Source organism: Equus przewalskii, chromosome 19 (assembly GCF_037783145.1).
Source record: "Equus przewalskii isolate Varuska chromosome 19, EquPr2, whole genome shotgun sequence".
NCBI lineage: Eukaryota > Metazoa > Chordata > Mammalia > Perissodactyla > Equidae > Equus > Equus przewalskii.
The window spans coordinates 18,663,530-18,688,159 of NC_091849.1; the positions used below are offsets into that span (position 1 = coordinate 18,663,530).

Consider the following 24,630-nt stretch of genomic DNA (forward strand, 5'->3'; position numbering starts at 1 on the left):
TTTCCTTACTTCTGCCAAATGCTTTCTGCTGTACTACAAACCAAGGCAATCTTTAATTTATTGCACTGGTACCATTATGCTGCATCTGCCCTCAGAATGTTCAGAGCAGTGCTCAAAATCTGAGACCCTGTATTCATTTTTTGTGACTCAGATAGTGTTTTAATTCTGTACGTTTCTTTTGGTTCATTATTATTGTTTCTAGTACTCTGTAGACATTTTTCATCTAGTCTTTTAATTTCTTAAAATACCAGTGGTGGCTGTTTTAAAGTTTGTGTCTGAAAATTCCATTATCTGGATTGTCTGTGGGTCTGTTTCTCTTGTTTATTTTCCTTTTGGATTTTGGTCACATCCTGTCTCCTTGTTTGCCTGGTTATTATTGATCACCAAACATTGTATATGAAAATTGTCAAGAGACTCTGTATGATGCTATATTCCTCCAGAAGGACTGTACATATACTTTTGGCAGGCAGCTAATTTAGGGGCACTAGTAACCCCTGAAAACCTTAATCCAATCAGCAAATGGAGATCAGCTGAAGTTGGGTTTCAGTTCCTGTGAGAATTGGTCTATTTCCAGTTCACTGTTATTCCTGGGTATAGCCCTTCTGAGTCCAGACTGCCTGGCTGAGATATTTACCAAGATCCCTACTCTTTGACAAACACTGACCTCCAATTTTTGGTCCCCCACCTCCATGAGTCTGTCCAAAGCTCTCTCAGTTTTCATCCTCTCAGCCACAGCTTTCAGAATCAGCAATCACCTTTAGGAGTAAAGTGGACTTAAACAGCAGGTTCACCTCTGTGGACTTTCATCCTCTCCCAGATCTTGAACTCACAATTCTTCACTGCCTTGCTGACTCTGCAATGACTTTACGTTTTTTATTTTTTTAATATTTAATCCAGCTTCTCTAGCTGTTCTCAGTGGGAGAGTTGGTCCAAAACAAACTAGGCTGTCATTGTTGAAAGAGGATTCACCCATACAGTAGCAATTATTTTTTAAATTTATTGTCAATATAAAAATACAGTTTCCATAAAAAAAAATGAGATATTTGGCTTCTCATAAAAAATTGGAAATTACAGCAAACTTATCTCAAGTTCCTGCATGCCAGGAATCTATTGAAACAGAGTAGGGCTGTCATTTTGAGATGGTCAAGCACCATTCTAGTTTAGGAGTATTTCCAACATCCTAGTTCAACACAGCAGTCACCTTTGTTCATTTCCGCTATTTGCCTGTCCTCTCCCTATAGGCATTTGCTTTTGTGACCACTGGTTCAAGTGACTATTTATAAATTAGGCAACAGGGATCCAAATAGGCTAAATCGAGTTCTTTTCCCAGAAAATTAGCACCCAGCAGCAACAGAGATTTTGTTTACCCCCATTGCTATCTCTGAGAACTAAAGAAATTTCTGTTCACATAATATAGTTGAGGTAAATCATACCACATCATTTTTATAATATATTCTACAACAAGCTGGCATCTATAAACATTTCTCTTTTTTATTTGCTAACTTGCAAATTTTGATTATCTAATCATGACCAAGCAATTCTAATCTCTATCAACTGCTTAAAGACTTACAATTTCTTCTTTAATTGAGTCTCATTTCCTTGTTTCCTCAGTTGAGCTAATTAAATGATTGTGCATGGAATTTTGCAAAAATAATTTGAGTAATAGTGAATTTCAGTTTGGGGGGAAAGGTCAACTTTCTCATGCATTCTATCCACAATTGGCAAATATTCATTCTGTCTCTGACTCATAAAATATTTGAGTGACATCCTGTGCCAGGCACTGTCCTAAATGCTGAAGATGCCAAGATGAATAAAACACAGGCCCTGACCTAGAGAAGCTCACTGTAGTAGGGAGACAGACACGAAAAACAGTCCTTACAACACTGTGATTAATATTATAATTGAGTTATGAACAAAGAGCTATGGGAGTGAGTGACAAGGTATGTCTCAGGAGTAGGAAAAAACAAAAGGCTTCTCAGAGGAAGTAGCATTTCAACCCACTCTTCAAAGGATGATTGAGATCTTGGTCAAGTAAAGAAGAGGAAGGAGGTCTTTGTGGTTTCTTGCATAAGCCATACTACCCCAAAAGCGTCCTCTGGTTTGCCTGCATCAAATTCTTTCCTCCAGCAATCAGTTCTCTACACTGATCTTTCCAAAGCAAAATCTGATCATTGGTTTCCCATCCTTTTCATGATTACTTCAGCTCCCTCAGCTGGCATCTAAAGCCTTTGTCATTCTGAGCTCCCAGCCACACATCCAGTTCCAGTTCCTGCTTTGTCTCCCAGGCAGGGGATACGCTACAGCTACACTGGGACACTCAAAGGGCCATGCTACCTCATGCTTCCTTATCTTTTACATGAGTTTCCTCTGCCTCATGCATGTCTTCTATCCTTTCCGCAGCACTCTAGGAATGCCTCTGTTAGCACCAATCTATTGCACAGTAACGGCTGATAATTTTGTTTGGGTTCATTCAAAAACTGTTGTGTCCATATAGCTCAGCACAGTGCATAGCACATAAGCAGTTCTCAGTACCTGTTTTGGGTGAATGAATGAATTAAAGAAATGTTGTGATAATTATGGTGGCCATTATCCAAGGGTTAAGGGATAAACTGGAAGGAGATGAGATACATAAGGTAGTACCTATGTATGAAGATAACTATATCTCAGAATATTCTACACACACTTTCATTCAGATGCTGCTGCTAAGTCTCTCAGAGATATTGTCCTTCACTTCAGTCCAGAAGTGTATCATAGTTAACAGGTTTTTCAATATTTTGACTTAAAAGAAATTTTGTTAGATCCTGATAATAAAAGAAAACACCAGATGACCTGGCAGTAGCATCAGAAATTTATATATACATTTCTTGAAGTAAAACATAATGATGGCTACATCTTTAAAGCCAAGGTTTTTCCAAGGCTTCCTTCTGTGCTATTTCTATTTGCTCTTCCTGATTCCAAATCTCAGTTGTTATCCGTTAGGTCTGAGGTCTTTATAGCTCTAACTCTGGTCCTAATTTTCCTCAAAAGTTGGAGTTCCAGAAGCAATTTGGTATCCTGGATTGAATCCTGGAAAAGAAAGAGAACATTAATGTAAAAACTGGTGAAATCCAAATTAAGTCTGTAGCTTAGTTAATAGTAATATAATAAGGTTAAGTTCTTAATCATCACAAGTGTACCATAGTTATATAAGATGTTAACATCTGGGGACACTAAGTAAAGGATATACAGGAACTCTCTGTTCTGTCTTTGCAACTTTTCTGTAAACCAAAATTATTCCCCCCAAAAGTTTACTTTTAAAAACGTTGGAGTGTTATAAGAATTATGTTCAGGAGCTGGCCCAGTGGCTAGTGATTAGGTTCACGCACTCTGCTTCAGTGGCCCAGGATTCACAGGTTCAGATCCCAGGCACGGACGTACACACCACTCATCAAACTATGCTGTGAAGGCGTCCCACATAGAAAAGAGAGGAAGATTGGCACAGACGTTAGCTCAGGGACAATCTTCCTCAGCAAAAATAGGAGGATTGGCAACAGATATTAGCTCAGAGCTAATCTTCCTCACCAAAAAGAGAAAAAGGAAAGAAAAAGAATTAGGTTCAGTGCATATATATCACCTACAGAGAAATCAAATTCACACAAAGATTGCCCCATGATGTTTGACCACAACCTGATGTGTCTCAGGCACCCCAAAAGGCAGGGTATTGATGGCTTCCTTTATAAACATCCTCCTGGGCGGCTCTTCGCCTTCCAGAATGACTGGATTGTATATTTGTATTTGTATTCTAGGGAAAATTCACTTGTATCTTGTTTTTTATGCTTCTTTTCTTCACCCAGAACTGATATTCCCAAGATCCCTCATTAAACCAGAAAAGTCACTGGGAAGTAATCCGTATTTCTTTAATAATAACGCTAAAAAAAGAACAGCAAAAAATATAAACATTTACAGTACGAATACCTTTTTTAAAAAAAATTCTTTGTACCAGTAACTCACATTTGTTGTGGAAAATTTAGGAAGACAAAAAATTATTTTATTTTTATTGTTATAAATTAATATTTAATTGTGATAAATAAGAGGAAAGGAAACATTCAGCATACTGTCATTACATGGCATTTAAGGTGACTGTGGAAACAGAATGAAATGCTAAATTACGTTATGATAAGCAGATGTTTCTAGGTAATGTCAGGTAAACAATACACAACTTAACATAGCAGAAAGTATGTTTTACCGGGTTACTCCCAGGTATCGGTTGGCACCTATACAATCTGCATAATTGAGGACTAAAATTTTTAAATATCCATTGACTTAAAATATCAGATAATAGGAAAACTAGCTGCATAGTCTACACAGTAGAGAATCTGTTTAATAATAAAGTTGTTAGGTGACTCACTCTTCTCCAAGACCACAAGCTAGTGAAGGGTCACTTCTCCCCAAAGCCACCAAGAAGAGCATTCTCTCTGAGAACATGAAAAAAATATCACGTGCATAAATGTGATTCTGAAATCCACAGGCAAAAGGATCAAACAGAGGAGGGGCTAGTGGATATGACTGAAGTGGGAAGAATTTTGTTTGATGCCTGCAAAGCAAATGGGCAAGTGAGGAGATTAGACTCATAACCAGAGTTTTCAGGGAGCTGTGAGAGCTGCTTCCTGCCCACAGTCGAGGAAATACAAAAATACAGGTGACCTCAGAGACCACCTGGCAAACACCTAATCTAAGGTAGTCAGAGCTGAAAGGAGGGTAGCAGATAAGAGGCATTCTAAATGACAGATCTCAAGGTGTTCTGGCTGAAGAGAGTGCTCAGAATGCTGTGGGTATGCCACAAAGCACTGTGTGAATGTGAGCCTAGAATGTGATCCTTAATTGATAGACCTTCTGTTAGAGCTCATTCATTCATGTGTCCTATTTACAAGGAAATCCAGGAATACAGTCAAATGGTGAATAAGAAAAAGAGGGAAAATTTTTTTTTCACTCAGAGATTTTTGAAAAAATTCTTCTGTAATGCATTCTTCCAGTTGGAAAGTAGGTCATTTGGACAGCTACATCAACTCCATCAGGTCACTGAAAATACAGAAAAACAAAATTCCTTCTTGGAAGAAATTACTATACAGCGCCCTAGCAGACTGAATTTAGAAGCAGGTGATACTATTTTTTTACCCAAATTGATATGTTCATCTTCTGTGTATATTTTGAATATGTCAAATTAAAAAGTCTCCCTTCTTTCTTATTCTTGCTGTTCCAGTGGACAAAGGATAAACTGGAAGATGAAGTAGATATCTCCCGTTTCTAATAGGTTTTCCCTTGTATGTTAGGTTTCTTCCAGCCCGTACCATATGAATAGCATTTGACTTGACTAAGGCACTCTCTGCTCCTTGAAACAATTTCTTCCCTTGACTTCCTTTCTCACTGGTCACTCTTTTCACACTCTTTGGCTGATTCTTCCTCATCTCCCCAACCTCTGAACACTAAAGTGATTCTTGATCCTTGGACCCCTTCTCTATCTACACTCTCTCCCTAGAAGACATTATCCAGTCGTGTAGTTTTACATACCATCATTGCAGAGATGATCACTCCCAAATTTATATCTCCAGCCCAAACATCTCTGCTGGACTCTAGATTTAGATGCCCGATTACCTACTCAACATTGTGATTTGATGTTCAGCAGGCATCTCAACTAAATTGTCTTCCCTCAACCATGCTCCTCACACAGGATTCTCCATCAATAAATGTCAACTCTGTCCTTTCAGTTGTTAAGCCCCAAAACTAAGGGAATTTTTTGACTCCTCTTTCCCCTACAACCAACATTCGTTCCATAGGCAAAACCCACAGGCCATAGTTTCAAAATATAACCAATTACTTCTGACCACCTCTGCTGAATCAGCCTGGTCAAAGCCTAGATTATTAATAGGCAGGCTCCTACCTATTTCTGTTCATTGTGTGTTATCGAACAGACTCAACACAGCAGCCAGAGGCTCTCCCTCTATGTGTCTCAATATTCTGTTGACCATTGTTTAAAAACTGGCTTGAGGGCATTGCTATTATTCTTGGGGAAGGTAAATCATAAAATAGCTTGAAACCTAAAATCCTTTTGAAAACAAGACTTCAAATGAACTAATTAATTAATTAGAAGCATAGACTACAGGAGCTGAGCAGACCTTATAGATCAAGCAGTTCTGGCATCTCCTTGCATTGACTGACATGGAAGCTGAAGCAGAAACAATTACTCGGGCCTCACCCAGTCAGTGGTAGGGCTAGGACTGTGGCCAGATTAGGTCACAGGTCTCATCACTTCTCTGGAGCAGGGCTCCATGGGTTTTTCAGAATTTTGCAGATTATAAAATCACACTTTCCCCCAGATCAGCTTATTTTTTTCTTTGCTGTACATATTTAATGTATGCAACTCGGTGAGTTTGGTGATAAGTGTACATCCATGAAACCATCACCACAATCGACATAAACATATTCGTCACCTCCAAAAGTTTCCTCCCACCCTTGTATTTTTTATTATTATTATTTGTGTGTGTTATAAGAACACTTAACATAAGATCTACCCTCTTAGCACATTTTTAAGTATACAATACAGTATTGTTAATTATAGGCACCACGCTGTACGGTATCTGTAGATCTCTAGAATTTATTCATCATGCAAAACTGAAACTTTGTACCCTTTGACTTTATCTTCAGATAACTTATTAATTGCAAAAGTTACATAGTTCAGATTCATAGGATATGTCATATGTAACTTCAGTTTTAAAATAAAGTACTAGAGTTAATAATATGTTTTTCATAACTTAAATTCTGTTGAATTTAGAGATCTTTTAGGGAGTGAGCTCATGTTGTTTTCGCCAAACTCTGTGAAGAGTTTTCATTGTCAGTAAAAGAGCTCCACCCTCCCTTTTGCTGGCTATGATGAACAGCAATGCCAAAGCTGCTGCAGTGGTTACACTGTATATTGGGAGTTCTCCTCCAAAGGGAAACTTGGCTGAGTAAACTCTACTCCTCCTTTCACTCCTAAGAGTCTATATTTGGAGAACCAGTTTACCCTGCTCATCTAGGTTTTTTTGTATTCATTTTTTGACAATTTCTCCCTCTAACCATCTCTAGCTTGATCCTAAACTTGAAAATATAGCATGCACATGAATGCTAGTACTGAAATGATAGGTGATTAGACTTCTGAAAGTGGGTATATATGTATACTTATAGACATAGATATTGATATAGTTATAGATTATTAATCTCTTTGCCTCTGATTGATTTCTTTTGCTCTCTTAAAAATTTTAATCTACGTTTACTCTACTGATTGCAACTGTTAAACTAATCTCACTCAGTCCTTCATTTTGAGATGATACCTCTCAGGATTGTGAGAAGTAAGTGATATATGTATATGTGAAGCCATGTCATAGTGCCTAATGCATTGTCACAGTTCAATAAATGGCAGCTACTCTGTGCTGTCACATCAGCAGCAGCAGCATCCATCTCACTTTGTTTCCTCCCCAATTCATTCCCATTCATAGAGTATCAAATCCTGAAATTTCTGCACAAATAACTTTCAGAAAATTCTGTCTTAAATTATCTAGCTTTACCTATAGGTTTGATGAAATGCAAATGTATAGTGTTTGTTTTTTAAATATATTATTATACTTATTGTTGATTAGACCAGTATTTTTCAAAATGTGGTCCTTGAATCACTGCATTTGAATCACCTGAAGCAGAATAACCAGAGGTGGTTCCCAGATATCTGTATTTTAAGCAAGTACACAGGAGGTTGTTTTGCACACCAACATTTGGGAACCAGCATTAGCCTACTTTCAATTTCATCTTGTAGTCTACCTACAATTTCATCAATGCCATCACTTTTGCCATTGATTTTTATGATGGTGAAAGACAGATTTTAGTCGTTTGTTAGGTTGTGAGATCTTACTACAAACTTACAGTAACTCATATTTAGAGTATAATTCTCTAGAACCTATTGATCAAAGTAAAATATATATTATTATTATAAAGGTGTAAGTCTCCAGAGGGAATAGAAGGACCTAGTACAAATTAGTAGATAATGAATGAATGATAATGCAATGAATTCAAGCCTCCTCAGGATTTAAGTACCTTAGGTATTTAATATTATAGGGGAATTATAGAGAATTATACAGGGGAATTATATAGGAATTATAGGGGAACTGACCATTTATTTCCCCGCTTTAACAAGAAGATTGAGTTCGACAATGCTCTGTTGTACATGAGGTGAGTTGTTGCAAATCCTTTCTAGAACTATATATAGACTCTACTTCCTAGGGGGAAAAAAGGAAATAAAAATGGGCAAGATAACCAGAATTCATCTGTGCAATAGGGCTATCGACTAATGAGACTAGTTTTCTTGAATGACTTATGAAAATCAGAATTGATAATATAGAGCTATACTTTGAATTTCAAAAACACGGCCACTACATGAATATAAAAATCTTCCAAGTTGTAGATGAGACTCTTGTGCTAGATGGTAATGTGCAAGGCATGCACAAAGCAGAAGATATGCTTTAAAATAAGTGCTGAATCTCTTGCAAGATGAAATATTCATATTATTGACATAGACTAAGTACCTTCATCACCAAGGTGCCTGTTTATCTCTTTGCTGCCTGTGCTAAAGTGGTATTAGACATTAAGAAGTGAAGACCAGTGAAGCATTTTACTAAAATTATAATTGCAAAGCTAATTGGAGATTGCAAATTAAGAGGGAATAGCTTTCACAGTGGGGTAAGAATGCCATGAAATCATAGAAATTTACATTTGGAAGGGACCTAGATAATTTCCAGTCAAACCTCCCACTCATATCATTATATCCTGCTTTAAATATGTGAATACAGGGGAAATTCTATCTGTTTATCTAGTAAATATATTATGTTCTAGCAAATGTCATTAAAATACTTCTTTGATTCATAATACCATCTCTCATATTTTTTGTCTCCTTATATTTACTTTTCTAAATGTCAGATCTGGATTCTTGCCCCCACCCCTCATATTTTCTTCTGAAAAGTTTATTCAGAGGTATTTATTTGTTCTGTTAGTGCCCAGATACTTCCCAATCACTAATCCAAATTCTTCTTCTGGCTATAAAAATAGCCTTTATTCATGAGTATTACAATCATTGGTAGAATTATAAAAATTAAATGGCCAACTGGAGAAACCATATTGTTCTAGACGTGTGATTTTTATTCATGACAAGGGAACAAGAACTCACAGGGAGACCTTCAGCCAATTTCCCTCCTCTGCCATACACCATCCCACTAGCAAGTTGATGGACTATGGAGAAACGGTCTTTGGAACTGGCTACTGGACTTGCTCCACCGTTTACTCACCCCTAAAGTCTGGAGTTGTCTGCAAATTCAGTGACAACAACTGCAGAGATAGAACTGTGGCCACTACTTCTCCCCATTTTTTGAAAACAATTCTAAGTTTGATCAAGACATAGGACAGATAACACTTTTATTTTTATGGCTACCATATCAGAAAGAAGGTAGAGGGCCCCTTATAACACCTTCCATAAAGATCTTAGAACCACCATTTTAATAAAATGACAACCATTCTTCATCAGTTCAGCAGGACAGACACGAAGATACCTCAGGAGCCCGATGGCTCAGCAAACATGCAATGACAGGATGAAGGAAGAGAGCTCTGCCATTGCTTTTTCAGGTTGTTTCAGAAATAAATAATGGACTTTTGACCACATAGATTATAAGACTGCTTTCTCATCAACAACAAGTTAAAACATTAATCATATTCCAATAGAGAAAATAAAGAATTTTTGTATTAAGGACATTTCTGTTCCAACAAAAATTTTGCTAAAATAAACAAGTGGCCTTTTTATAATAGCCATTCGTAAACTCAAATCATTGAATAGGACACTTACACCTACTTAAGTTACATGTTTGCTTGTTCAAAAAAATGAATGAACACCTGAATATCCAAAAGGAAACGATAAAAGTTGCCTTTCTGTTTAATTACTCCTTGTTTACATTTTACTAATAGGACAAGCAGTTTAACTTTTGCTTTTGGATTACAGTATGGTGGTCACTACAGATTTCCAAAGAAAACCAGTTTGACCTATGGTAGTAAAAAGATTTGGGTCACTATGGGTGAATATAATGACTAGCTGGTGTGCAGAGGGGACATAAATCTCATAGTCAAAATTGTCTGTAACTGCATTTATATTCTCGTTGTAGGAGATGATTGAGTTAGAAAATAAAGAGCCGAAAGCAAGGAATGGGAAGTTCAGCCTAGAGATGAACCCTGTGAGAGAGAGCCAACAGGGGCACTGACACGAATCGACTCATCATGTATGTTAACAGTTCCTGTTCTCGCTCATGCAGGCCACATGCTCTGCTTTCTACCTCCATGACCTCTCCTTTCCTTCCCACCACTTCCCTCACTTGAGAAATTTTTGGCAAATTCATTATTTAAAGTTTTAGTAGCGTTCTTAAAGCTTTTTGCTAAGTAGGCTAGAACCTCTCCGGGATGTCAGCTGACCTGGAGGATCCACCAGGCCAGCCATTCTCTGAATATGTGCAAAATCTGCAGGTCACTTCTGAACAGCTCTTCATTAGGATGTGCCAACCCACCTGAGCAGCTGTTTGACCACTTACTATATGAATAATTCTCTTTACTGACCTCTAAAAAGTGGTAAAAGATAAGGAAGAACTGGCCTTACTTCTAAGAGGCTTTTGACTTAGTTGAAGATCTAAAACTCATAATTCTGACATAGCTTGAAGAGAATTGCACAGTAGCATGCCAACAAATGCAAACTGCCATGACATATTAAGATGAAATAAGTGCATCAGATGCAAAAAATTAGAAACAATAAAAATATTTACAATAGTTTGCTAAATAAATTATGGTACATCCATGTCATAGAATACTATGCAACTGTAAAAATTACCACAAAGACAAGTAACTACTGATATGGAAATATACCCATGCCCTATGAAATGAAAATTAGATTTCTAAGAAATGTGCATTGCACATTAAAAACTTTGTTCAAGAAATAATATCTATAGTCATGGGGAAATATGTATAATAAAATATTAACAATGGTTATTTCTACATGTGGGTTTGTACATGACCTTTATTTTCATCTTTATTTTTTTCTGTATTTTCTAATTTCTTTGCCATTTTTATATATTTTTATTATAAAATGGAAAATCAGTAAAGTTACTTTTAAATAATGATAGAGAAGGAATTAATGATAGAGGGCTTTCTGGATGACGAAGCCATGTTGCACTAAGTCCTATAATGATTTTTGAAAGAGTTGATGGCTGTGGATCGCAAGAAAGGAGAGTGACAATGGTTTAGATGGGAAGACTTTTACTAGTTGAATGAAAGGAAATGAAAGTTGAGTGTTTGAACTGAAGCAGAGAAAACAATGAGGGAGACCTTTGCAGTTTGACTCCTCCAAGCTTCAACACATGCTATTCCCACCACCTGGAAAGCCTTCTTCCACCGATGAAGTCAACTTTCAAGATGCAGCTCGAGTAACTTTTCCTCCTTGAAGTTTCCTGTGACTCAGGCTTTGGTTTTTGCCCCCACTGTGCCCCATACATGTCTGTACTATTGCACAGAACCCATTGTATTGCATTAATTATTTTTTAATTTGTTTAAACCATTTCCTAGACAGTAAGTTCCACGAGGGTAAGGGACTTATTTTTCTTGAACACAATCTTGTCATATAATAGACGTACAATCCATGTTTGTGTACAGTTGACTCGAATCAACTTGAATTGAAACTATTTTGGAGAAGGATCAGTTAACAGGGAGCTTTAAAATTAAGGCAGAAGAGTTAAATTTTATATAATTCATAATATAGAGGTTTTAAGCATGTACCTCTTTAGTATATTAGGATGCTTTTCCTATAAATTGGATAAAAAGAAAGCATTACCATTCCTCCAACCATGTGCACCAGAGATCAGAGTCGGCAGTTCTGGGAAGACTGTTGATGGACAATGCTGGGAGGTGCCAAACAGTTTCCATTTAATAATCTGCCAAAGGGCAAGATCATTTTATGTACTACAGGTTGTAGATTTCTGAAAAAGACAGAACAATGGGTTGATGACCAATGTTAGAGAATTTTCAACAAGTTACTTTGATATCACATAACTCCAACCTTATGCCCATGACAATATATGTAGCATTTTTACAATGTCACAGCAATTGTCTTATTTTTCCTGATAATATGTTACTCATTTTTAGAACATAATGCAAAGAAAATGAATCATACATTAATATTGACCTCATGAACAAGACGTTTTTAAAAATGGTAAACATGGTTCCATCAGACCAAGTATTATCTATGCTTTATCAAATTTTTAGATTATTCTGTCAAAGTTATATTTCAAGAAAAAATATTTCATTAAGGTTTTTAATCATTAAAGATTATAACTATCATTTAATTCAATTCAAGTGAACATAATTCTACCTCTAATCCCTCCTAAAAAGATGTTTTTGTTTAAACTGGACTATTTTCATATCAACTAATGTTGATAAAGTTCAAAGTTAACTCAGTCTTTTGTCCTTTAATTCTGCATCTTTAACTCCTTTGGTGCTTTCTTGCACATTTTGCTAATAGAAAAATGTATTCGTTTAATTATTTCACATACATGTGAGTTTTCCTGCTGTTCCTCTACTTTCCGCACAGTCATTTTCCACTGCAGGTATATAGTTTGCTGACATACTGAGCCATCCAACAACCAATGACAACTGTGTGAGATCTAAAAAAAGTTCTCAAAAATTTCTTTTCAGGGGAAAAAAAAAATGCAACTGTTTCTTGAACATTGTATCTGTTCTTAGGAACCATGACCTAGATATCAACAAAATGGAAACTTTTTTCTCTTAGCTAAGGCAGATTTACTGTGATAGATTCATATTCAGCATTCAGTTCCAAGATGTGAAGCAAATTACTGTTTATTTAGTATCTTTCCTCTAATTGGTTAAAATACATGTAACTGTACTTTTTTCTATATTTTGGGATTATTTTGTATTCACTCTATAAGAAAGGGCAATGTAACGAAAACCCCTGTATCAGTGTAAGTCTGCCAATAGTTTGTGCTATGAGTAGAACAGTTTTCCTTCACTTGTGGTACTACCTGCTCAAACAAAGAAAGCAGCAGACGATACATATCAATATTTTATTGGGATGAATTTTTAAATAATAAATAAATAACTCTTGTTTTGAATTTCTTTACTAAAGGATAATGATGAGCTAAAGCAAGAGTTTGGTCTCTTTGGCATCTTCATAACCATTTTACGTATTATACACCCCTTTCAATAGTGGCATAGACATCAGTGGACACTGAGTATCTATTATGCCCAAGTGTACTGCCCCATATTGTTTACTTATTGCCTTTCTCCTGCGGCTTTCAAAGCGGCTAATCCTCACTCCAACCCTGTAAATCCCTCCTTTTGCCAGATGGAGAAGCTGAGGCTACAGATTAAGCCATAGGATTTTAGAGGCAAAAATATGGTGCCTATTGGGAATTTCTGCTCCCTGCTTTGGAAGTGAATGCATTTAATCCTGTTAGATTGTTTATTTTCTTGAGGAGGAAAGGGTAGAGAGGAAAAAATGGTAGGCCATTCTGAATATAGGGTGATGAGGCTTCTTATCTTCTCCACCCAGTGTATGTTTGCCCTAAGCTGCTAATTTGTGGTAATTGAGGCAGCAGAGGCTACATTTGGGGTGAAGCACAGAGATGAAGAGTCCAGAACATAGCTTTAGTGTTTGCACAAGAGGAAAGTATTTCAAAAAGTCAGGTTGAGTCCTCCCCAGAGCCTCAAATCCACGTCACATGAGTACAATACAAAACAGGGAGGAGTGGAGGTGTTTGAGCACTGTCCATTTCCAGCAAGTGATTGAACATGTTAATGGATAACCGTGACAGCTGAGACATTAAATCAGTACATGCGTCCCACATCTGCTTTGGAGAGTATCCCACCAGCATTCAGTTAATGCTATGATAACTGACTGAGAGCAACATGACACAGAGTTTAAAAAAGAGAGAGAGAGAGAGACTATAAAATGGCTATTTATGGAAATTAAAGAACAAACCCTGGTAGATTCATGAAAGGAACTCTTCTGAGATCTAAATGTTAATTTTAAAAATTAATACTTTTTAACAGCTTTATGGAGATATAATTGGCATACAATAAACCACATACTATATATATATGTATACATAACATATATATTTCACAACTTGTTAAGTTTTGACATATTATATCCCTGTGAAAACATTACCACCATCAAGATAATGAACATATCCATCCTTCTCATGTCCCTTCATTTCTTCATGCCCCTTCATGGCCCTTGGACATATAATTTTATTTCTCTTACATAGATGCCTAGCAGTAGAATGGATGGGTCACAGGGTATGTGTATGTTTAACTTTTTGAGAAATTGCCAGACAGTTTTCCAAAGCGGTTTTTCTCATTGTACATCCCCACCAGCAGTGTAGAGAGTTCCAGTTGTTCCACATTCTCACCAAAATTTAGTATGGTCAGTATTTTTAATTTTAGCAGTTCTGACAGGTGTGTAGTGCTATCTCATTGTAGTTTTGAAGCATGTCCCAAAGGACTAGTGATATGGAGCATCTTTTCATGTACTCATTTGTCATTTGTATACCTTACTTAGTGAATAGTCTGGTTAAGTCTTTTGTCCACTTTTTAATTGGGTTGTTTGTTTTCTTATTGTTGAGTTGTGAGAGTTCTTTATATATTCTGGTATATGTTCTTTATATATTTTGGATACAGGTCCTTTTTTGAGAAATTCACAAAAGGATACTAACACTTATATGGAAAGGCCACATACCCAAAACAGCCAAACAACTTTGAAAAAAGGACAAAGCTGGAGGAACAATCAACACTACCCAATTTCAAGCGTTATTACAAAGCCACAGTAATCAAGACAGGGCGATCATGGTGTAAAAGCAGACAAACTGACCAAAGGAACATAATTCAGAGGCCAGAAGTAGACCTATACATATACACAACCAATTGTTGACAAAGGTGCAAAGACAATCCAATGGAAAAAGGATAGTCTTTTCAACAAAGAGTGCTGGAACAATTGGATATACATATATGAAAATATTAACTTCAATCCATATCTTCAACCAAACACAAAAATAACCTCAAAATGGATCATAGACCTAAACATAAAACATAAAACCAGCACTGGCTTCAAAATTTGTGGGCCTAGTGCAAAATGAAAATGCAGGCCTCCTTGTTCAAAAATTACTCAGAATTTCAAGAGGTAACAGCACAGCATTAAACCAAGCATGGGGCCCTCCTAAGCATGGGAGTCTTGTGACTGCATAAGTTGCATGCCAGTGAAAGCAGGCCTGCTTGAAAATTATAACATTTCTCAGAGACAACCTTTGTTACTGTGGGTTATACAAAGATTTCTTAGGTAGATACAATACCAAAAGCAAAATCCATAAAAGAAACAAATTGATAAATAGAACATCATCAAAATTAAAAACTTCTGCTCTCAAAAGATTGTTAAGTGAATGAAAAGACAAACCACCAACTGGGAGATAATAATTGCCAAAAATAACAATAAATTTTAACATTGTTTGCACACATTATGTGCCAGACACTGCTTAAGAACTTTATGTAAGTTCACATATCTATTACAAACACCTAATAAAGTATTTACAATCTTTATCGTTTTGTAAAAGGATTTCACTTCATATATGAAAAGCACAGGAATTTAAGAATCTAGCTTAATGATATAAAACTAGTAAACCAAGGAGCCAAAATTGGAGCCCAGGACGTCTGACTTTTGAGCCCATGCTCTTTACGTTTCCTAAGACAAAAATGAATGATACCTCTGTCTTCTCATTTTCTGTCCTTAATTTGAGAAGTGCTTTTAAAAAAATCACCTACTTTCTATTTCAACAGACTACTTTTAAAAACTCCTCAAGTAGGCATTTTTGACGGCCACATCTGCCAAGCTACGTTCGATATATAAAGTCCCCTTTCTATAAGTCTTTTCCAAGACCAGGCAAACCAAGAGGTTATCAGTGTTTCCGGGACTGATGTGTACAATGCAAGGGTAGCACAAGTAAGTTTGTAATGCTTAGTTTCAGATAAAGCAGCCTTGAGCTTGAATTGCCACATTGCCCAATTTACTTTTTCAGAGCGAGGGACATTCCTGCTGCAGAGTACATAGTGGTTTCCTATGCTCGGAAAGAATGCATGTGCCTCCTTCAGTGACCACTTACATCTAGAGAGGGACCAAGGCATGGGAACACTTATGTTTATCTGTGCCTAAGCCCACCCACTGTTTCACTGCAGGCCATGGAGAAAGAAGTATCAAGTCCTAAAAAGGCATTTGGGCTGAATAGTACAATATGCTTGGATACCCTTGCTTCATGTAAACACAGGGTGATTGTGAATTCTAAGAGCCTGGGTGTTGCAGTTCAGCAAGGGTCTGATTAGCATCTAGAAAGCATCCCAAGAAAGGGTTGCAGATCTCTTTGTCTGGAGGAGGGGTGTACACATGACTCTGGTCACCAGGGCTTCCTAGCAATTCTCCTATGAATGTTTCATCCAGGTTCCCACGGAGGTACATTTTGGGAGTCTCTAGAACTTTCACAACAAAGGGGTTTTGGCTAGCCCGCCTTATTTTTACTAGCGTGGGTGAAGCAGTTTGATGTAAAAGGAATAGTCATGGGAAACTAAATTTCCTTTTCTACATGGTAGAAATAACGTAGCTTGTAAGGTTTCTCCCAAAGCTGGTAACTGACAGTAAACTCTGTTTTGAACTATCAGTGCTGGGAGTCTTCCGGGATTTCAGCTTTGCCATCATGTAAGTGACTATGTCTAAGAATCAAAAACACACATTGCGTAGCTCCTAGTACTCCCTGGTTTCGTGGGCCTGAAAGCACAGAATCAGATTCCTTATTTCCATTGTATAACGGTTTACATAGCACTTTGATTTTTTAATGTCTTCATGCCTGCCAACCTTCAAAAACAGAAAAACAATAACTGTTTCTGCCTATTCCGCTGGCAGCATTGGGGAATCACATTTTTCCTGGGTATTCTTGATCATGTGGCCAGGGTACATTCCTTCAAGCTTACCCCCCACAGTAACTCAGCCTTTCTGACTTTAAGCCAGTCACACGGAGCAAGTCCAGCAAAACTTGAAACTTTGGCATTTGCCATATATTTAAAACTTAAATTTTAATCAAGTTAAGATATGCAAAGTTTTGAAATGTGAGTGTGCCCTGGGCATATTAGCATAGTTAAATTTTGCCAAACAGAGAAAAATCTTAAGTTTTAAATTTTGGAGCAGCTTTTAAACTCTAGGAAAGAGAAAAATCAATCGAACAAAACATCTGTACATATATCCATTTATTATTATCATTTGTGCTGACATGACTGACTCCAATATGAGTTTATGGCCACTAGTGTTCCCTCACCCAACTTTCTATCTAAAATGACACTGTTCTTTTTGTGTGTACTTATATTAATTTAAGAATATAGAAAACTATGCCTGAATTTAGAAGAAAGCCTTCTTTTGGGTTTTATAATTCTGCTTTCCTTGGTAAGTGTTCATGCAGACCCACTACGTATGCACATAAGAAAGTGAGAATGTCGCTTGTTTCCAAACAATTATTAGAGGCAGTAATGTATAAGGATTATGGGAGAGGAGGGTTGTTGCATCTACCTGTGAAACCAGCATTAAATAGTTACTCCTCATTTCATTAGGAAAAAGGAATGTGCTCTGGGGAATTAGTAGGACAATAGTCATAAAGTACCCATGTGGCTAAACAAAATTCCTGTCTGATGCAGGTATTTCAGTTCTGGGAAGGGAGGGAGGGTTTCCTCACAGAGGGCAGACAGGAAGAGATGAGATCCCTGTTTATTTCTTTCAATGATCTACAAAAAGGAAGGCACCAATCCGTATCACATACATAAACGAAGAAAATTCTTGAGTTAATGCATCTCCTGGCTTGTCTAAAGGTGGGAGGTTTGCAGGGTGAAGGCACACAAAATTTAAGTCCCCGTTGAGAGTTTTTATGCTCATTTCTATCTGAAAGGCTCAATTTTTTCTTGAAGAGTACACATAAGGCCCAACCAAAGTTCACCGTGCAATTCTGTTTTGAACTGTGGAAGGACAGCCTTTCCATCAGAAATGTAACACAGAAACGTCCTTAATTCACACTCTTTTCTGCAGGGTGGGGCCCAAGCAGAACTCCAGAGACTGGAAGTGTGGATTTTAATACTTTGTTTCAAAAGGAGGAGACTCGGGACCTTCTCAGCATCTTATTTAAAGCGGGGTACGCTGAGTAACACGTGAAGCGGTGCATTAATGGCCTACATTGTTACAGGTATGAATTTTACATAAAACGGATTAATATTATATGTCATGGTGTAGAATTTTAAATACTCCGTGCCCATGCATTTTTAATATTTACGTGCTCTAATTGAACGCTCAAGGCAACTGCATTTCTTGAGCCCACTTTTGCATCTAGATGAGTAAAAGAAAAATCCTACGATGTTTTGTTTTATTTATATGTCCCTTCACCAAAGATCTGTATTCGGCATTCTTTTTCTCTCTCTCTTTTTTTTTTTTTTTGCTAAGCTTTAACGTTTTTACAAAAGAAAACGGAAAGGCTACACATTCCATTCCATCATTATGGTTTCGGCAATTGTGAAAAGGCGAATAATGAAACGGAAGGGGAAAAAATACAGAACAGAACGAACATGCCTTCTTGAACAGCGTCCTTCTTAAGGCACTGGAATCCCAGGGATGGAGTGATGGGTGGCGGAGGGTCCCTGGGCGCCGCGCTATTGGGAGTGGCAGGAGATCCTCGAGCAGGGCCCAGAGCTCCCTTAGCAGCCTAAGCCGGGGGAGAGTGAATTCCAGCCGCACATTCCCGCAGTTCTTCGCAGGAACTTCTCCCTCTCTTTTCTCCTCCCTAGGGCACTCACCAGCCTGGCCCGACTCCCACCCAGTTCCCTTTCCGACCCACGGCGTTGACGGAATGGAGTGCCCTTCCCATTGGCCCGAGCGTCATTCCCTGAGGTGGCACCGTCCGCCTGATTGGCTGGCCACTCCCGACCCCCCGCCCACCCCTCCACTCGGGTTGCCCGGCTCCCCGCCCCCCAGCACCGCCCGGAGCCCCCGCCCTCGCCACCTCCCTCGGCGCACCCGCCCGCGCGCCCAGCCCGGCTCAGCTCTGCTAGCGCGGCGACCTGGCCAACGCGCTGGCCCCGCCCTCGGGGCGCGCGGCTTATAAATGCAGCTGCGCGGCGGGCTGGGCGAGAGCGTAGAGGAGGCGCGGTTGTGAGTCGCTATCGGGAGTGGGGAAACCTCGGGCTAGGGGAGCGCGGCGGCGGCGGCGGCGGCGGCGGCGGCCGGGCCATAGTCGGAGCTCCGAAGGGAGTGACTAGGGAACCCGGTGGGCTGCTTTCTTTCCGGTGCTTTTGATTTTTCTGGCCTTTTGGTCCCGGCCGAGTGTCGCCCACTGAGCAGAGATCCCCCCGCAAAACCCGGAGCGACCCTCCCGTCAATTGTTGGGCGCGGGATCGCCAGTGCCCCGAGCGCGGACCGAGCGCGCCGGCCGCGAAGGCAAAGAGAGCGGAGCCGGCCGCGGGCGGGGGCCCGGAGCTTGCCTGCCTCCCTCGCTCGCCCCAGCAGGTCCGCTCGCGCAGGGCGTAGGGCGCGCGCGATGAAGGCGGTGAGCCCGGTGCGCCCCTCGGGCCGCAAGGCGCCGTCGGGCTGCGGCGGCGGGGAGCTGGCGCTGCGCTGCCTGGCCGAGCACGGCCACAGCCTGGGCGGCTCGGCGGCTGCGGCGGCCGCGGCGGCGGCAGCGCGCTGCAAGGCGGCCGAGGCGGCGGCCGATGAGCCGGCGCTGTGCCTGCAGTGCGATATGAACGACTGCTACAGCCGCCTGCGGAGGCTAGTGCCCACCATCCCGCCCAACAAGAAAGTCAGCAAAGTGGAGATCCTGCAGCACGTTATCGACTACATCCTGGACCTGCAGCTGGCGCTGGAGACGCACCCGGCTCTGCTGAGGCAGCCGCCACCACCGGCACCGCCGCACCACCCGGCCGGGACCTGTCCCTCCGCGCCGCCGCGAACCCCGCTCACAGCGCTCAACACCGACCCGGTGAGAGGCCGGGTGCCGGGCCGGGGTGGATGCTGCCGGAGCCCGGGAGGGCGGTGGCGGGAGGGTGGGACGCGGGCGCTCCCTTTCTTTGGGGCAGGGACGGCCGAGAATGACAGTACCCCCCTCCTTCTCCTCTGGGCGCCCGGGGCCGTCAGCAGCTGGCTCCGCGCCGCGAGTACCGGTCCGGGTGAACGCGTGGGGCGGGACTGGGGCTGTGCGCATCCTGGGCTGTCAAGTCCAGGCTGTGACCGGGTTTGGGGTGAGGGTCCCCCAGAGCGGCAGGCTGGGGTGGGGGCTTCGGTTTCCGAGAACGAATCCAGGACAGCGACGATTGCGATGTTTGCGCCTGCTAACCTTTCCCCTGGTGTTCCGTTGCTGTTCCAGGCCGGCGCTGTGAACAAGCAGGGCGACAGCATTCTGTGCCGCTGAGCCGCGCTGTCCAGGTGAGCGCGCGTTTCCCTTCTCGAGCGGCTGGTCACCAGGGACGCTGTCCCCGGAGCCTTCCGATGCCAAACACTGCAGTGTTGTTTACCCCCCAGAATTTCTGAGGGCAAACTCCTAAGGAGGCGGACCCCTCCTGTCTCTCTCCCTGCCACCCAGTTAGCAAGTGAACCCGTACTTCGCTTTAGGAACTCGGGGTTCACTCTAAATGGAGAGGGATCTGCTTACGTCCCCGCCGCCCCCGTGCCTCCCCCAGTGACCGGCAGGCTCTTCCTGCTCCCCTCCCCGCCGAGGGAGGGCACCCTCGTGGGCGTGGAAACTGCCCGATGTCCCGCGCGCAGTCTGACACCCACGGAGGAGGACGCAGACAGCGCCTGGGAGTGGGTCCCCTCTCCAAGCTTCCCCGGGGCCCGTAGCTGCCTGTTCGGCGCCTGGCCGGGCCGCGGGCTGCGGGTGTTGTCTGACCTGGTGGTTTGTTTTGGGTTGTTGATCAAGCATGTCTTGAGTTTGGTCGGTGGCGCCAGTTAGTCTGCAGCGGGAAGGTTCACACACCCCCTCTATTCATTCCTCTTCCACAGGTGTGCGGCCGCCTGAGCCCGAGCCAGGAGCGCTAGAGAGGGAGGGGGAAGAGCAGAAGTTAGAGAGAGAGCCACCGGAGGAAAGGAAAAAACATCAGCAAATCCTAGAAACGTTTCATTCGTCATTCCAAGAGAGAGGGAGAGGAAAGAAAAAACTTTCATCCTTTTTTTTTTTTTTTGCACGTTCATAAACATTCTACATACGTATTCTCTTTTGTCTTTTCATTTATAACCGCTGTGAATTGTACATTTCTGTGTTTTTTGGAGGTGCAGTAAAACTTTTAAGCTTAAGTGTGACAGGACTGATAAATAGAAGATCGAGTAAATCCGACTTTAGAAGCCTACTTGGTGACCAAGGAGCTCAATTTTTGTTTTGAAGCTTTACTAATATACCAGAGCATTGTAGATATTTTTTTTTGACATCTATTGTTTAAAATAGATGATTATAATGGGGCAGGGAATTTTCTTTTCCCTGCAAGAATGTTACATATTGTATAGATAACTGAGTGACATTTCAGACCATGTATATATAGAGATGTTCTATAAGTGTGAGAAAGTATACGCTTTAATAGACTACTGTAATTATAAGATATTTTTAATTAAATATTTTTTTGTAAATATTATGTGTGTGTTTTTTTAATCTATGGGAATATTTCTTTTGGAAAATTATTTTTCAGCTCAATTGCAGAGCTCTTGATATCCTGAATGTCTTTTCTTTGGCCTGGCTTCGAATTTGTTTTTGTTTTGCTCAGTGTCGTGTAGACTGGGAAGTAACAGTTATGGCTAGTGGTCCTGCATGACTGCATGAGATGTTTAATCACAAAATAAACTTGTTCTGAGTCCATTCAAATGTGTTTTCTTTAACCTGGATTGAAATCTTTGTATTTGAAGTATACATGTTGAAAATAGACTTTATCAGTTTTTAAGCACAGGGTTTGATAGTGTAATATAAAAAGACTAAGTGTTTGTTTTTCGTTTTTTAACTGAGGTCTAAATGGATTCTGAATGATTTTGCATATGGGTCGGGGAAATGCTTGGACCCTTAAAGAGTTTATGAAATCTACTGTTTCATCAAAGTGAAAAAAAGATGCTTATCATTCTTCTTTCTACACTAAGGTTTAATGTCACTAAGTTTCATGTCTGTACAGATTATTTAAATCATAGAAATGAAAAATGTTCTCTGCTTGCTACCAAAGGACAAACTCTTGGAAATGAACACTTTCTGCTTTCCTTCCTCCAAAGAATATTAATAAGCAACAGTGGGAGAAAAAAATTAAAAGGCATAATGGCAAATCCTTCAAGCAGGGATAAAAGTCGATCTTCAAATGTTAACTTAAGTAGACCAAAAATTCTGATGACCGCATCTAGATTATTTTTTTATAAAAATGATTTTCACTATAGCTATCTTAGTTAATTGCTAAACTACTGTCCAATCTCTTGTGATGTGTAACTTTTACATGTGAATATTAAAGTAGATTTATCTGTCTTGTACTGTGATTTCTGGTCTCCTTTCTTCAAAACCTTAGACTTATTTTTTAAGGCGTTCTTTTCTCTTTAAGGAATGTAATATTTTCTAGGTTAGATAGGACTATCAGGGCTTGTGAATATTATGCATTTAATGTGATCAGTACTTTACACACCAGTTAGATGGAATTTTTAGAGTGAGGGAGAATTAAGTAGGATTTAATTGGGTACTTTGTAAATAGTTAGTCAACTGTGTGTGTAACGTGGTCTGTTTGATTTTTAAAAGGAAAGGATTTGTTTCAGATTATACAAGAATAAAAGTATTATAGACCCAAGGGACTTTTTATGAGGTCAAAGTCAAACATTTGTATGAATATGAAATATCATGGTCCCTAGTAGTCAGTCGAAGTAGCAATAACTCAACAGAAATGAACGAAGTTAATGCTAGTAGGTTCAAGTAAATTGAAAGGTTTTAAAACTCCATTCTATCCCCAGCGTGCTGTCCCCTCAACTTTGACATTTTACTGATCTTAGGTATTTTTAGAATTTGATGTATTTGATGTTGAGCCTTATAAAGTCAAAGGACTCCTTGTTTCGATGGGGTTTATTTTTATTTTTGATATATTCATTCTTGTCACACATCAAGAGGAAAACACAAGAACACTGCAGGAATTCCAAATCTGAAGAATTCTAACGATTGCGTTCTTTGTTATTAAAACGGGACAATTCCTCCTTTTTATTTAGCAGTTTAGTTTCAGTCGGAAGCAAGTCACATGTGTGCTGTTGGTTGGAGTCAGGCATTTATCTGTCAGGGCGGACTGCCGACCGCTACCTAAGCCTTTAGGCTCTGTTTAAACTTATGCAGAGAGATTGCAAACCTCAAAATAAATGGATAAATATTTTTGGGTTTTGAAGATAAATATTGCTCCTTACTTAATTTTACATTTTGGGCATGAAAAACCACTAAAAGGGAAGAAAAGTGTTATAGATATTGCATTTTACAGAGTTGACATTTTTTCCTTGGCCACTTGCATAGCATTGGAGGTCTCTAAAGAAAAAAAGTTGTTTATTTTTAAAAAATTATACACAGTTGTATAAAAATACTACATTCTATTAAAATGTGGACTGTGTCCTAACCAAGCAATCAGATAACAAAAACATCTGAGTCGTTTATAGATCTAATTATTCAGATATTTGGTTTAACAGAGGAAAATAACGTGACTTCTCTCATTTAGTTTGTCTACTTGTCATTGTATAGGCACAACCAAAGAATAAGAATCGTTTAAAACTTTCAGAGGAAAAAAGAGTCTCCCATGGTGGGATGTTGTTTCTAACGTGGTTTCAAAATCCTGAACATCTCAGATATCTCATGTTAAAGGAAGAAAAAAAAAGTCATTTCAAAGAACTAATATACTTTGATATTGTGTAAATCTTACTCAACTTTATTGTCAAGCTTTAACTGAATTTTTAGAACTTTTAAAAATTTTGACCCCCCCCAAATCTATTGTAATAAATGCCTTCTATAATAATAAATCCTCACTGAGCAAAGGGTTCTGAAGTTTGTGGTTTTTAATTGACTTCTACTGAGTTATGCAATTTTTCATTATCAAGAATGGGTCTCTTGATGGATCACCTCAATTATTTACAGTGTTTCTTACCATGTGATGAAAAATGTGGCTTAAAAATGGTGATATAAACGGAAAGAAAATCTAATTTAAATGCTAGGGAAAGCTTGTCTACTCTTTGGTGTCTGCTAGGATAGGAAGCAGTAATCCTTAAAGAAGGCAGCAGGATGCTGTCCAGGGAAGCTAGACACTCCCCCCAAACATGCACACACACAAAGGTAAGTAATGCAGACAGAAAGAAATTATTTCACAGTTGTATACAGTCAACTAAAACTGGCTCTGCCTTTCGAGCTGGCGCACTTTAATTATGTATATGTTAATCAGCCCAGATAGCCCTTGGGTCTCAACAGGGCCAAACACCAAACCCTCCAG

General features: G+C 39.7%; 1 protein-coding gene and 1 long non-coding RNA gene across 2 annotated transcripts; one reads left to right on the forward strand and one right to left on the reverse strand.

Annotated features, from left to right (window-relative positions):
• Positions 1-2,303: 2,303 nt before the first annotated feature.
• LOC103556103 (uncharacterized) lies at positions 2,304-19,033 on the reverse strand. Its single transcript, XR_011529637.1, has 3 exons — positions 18,746-19,033; positions 11,918-12,062; positions 2,304-3,066 (listed from the first exon to the last, which is right to left on the reverse strand). It is a non-coding gene; the product is annotated as an uncharacterized lncRNA (long non-coding RNA).
• A 170-nt stretch (positions 19,034-19,203) lies between these two features.
• Positions 19,204-24,181, forward strand: ID4 (inhibitor of DNA binding 4). The gene is made up of 3 exons (XM_008528045.2): positions 19,204-20,150; positions 20,535-20,593; positions 21,170-24,181. The coding sequence occupies exons 1-2, from the start codon at positions 19,710-19,712 to the stop codon at positions 20,577-20,579; spliced, it is 486 nt and encodes a 161-aa protein (XP_008526267.2). The 5' UTR covers positions 19,204-19,709; the 3' UTR covers positions 20,580-20,593; positions 21,170-24,181.
• Positions 24,182-24,630: the final 449 nt, after the last annotated feature.

Bases quoted from the DNA above. Each gene is read 5' to 3' on its own strand.
- ID4 (XM_008528045.2), top strand. From the start codon at position 19,710: ATGAAGGCGGTGAGCCCGGTGCGCCCCTCGGGCCGCAAGGCGCCGTCG. The intron at 20,151-20,534 runs GTGAGAGGCCGG...TTGCTGTTCCAG, and splicing joins CAGCGCTCAACACCGACCCG to GCCGGCGCTGTGAACAAGCA.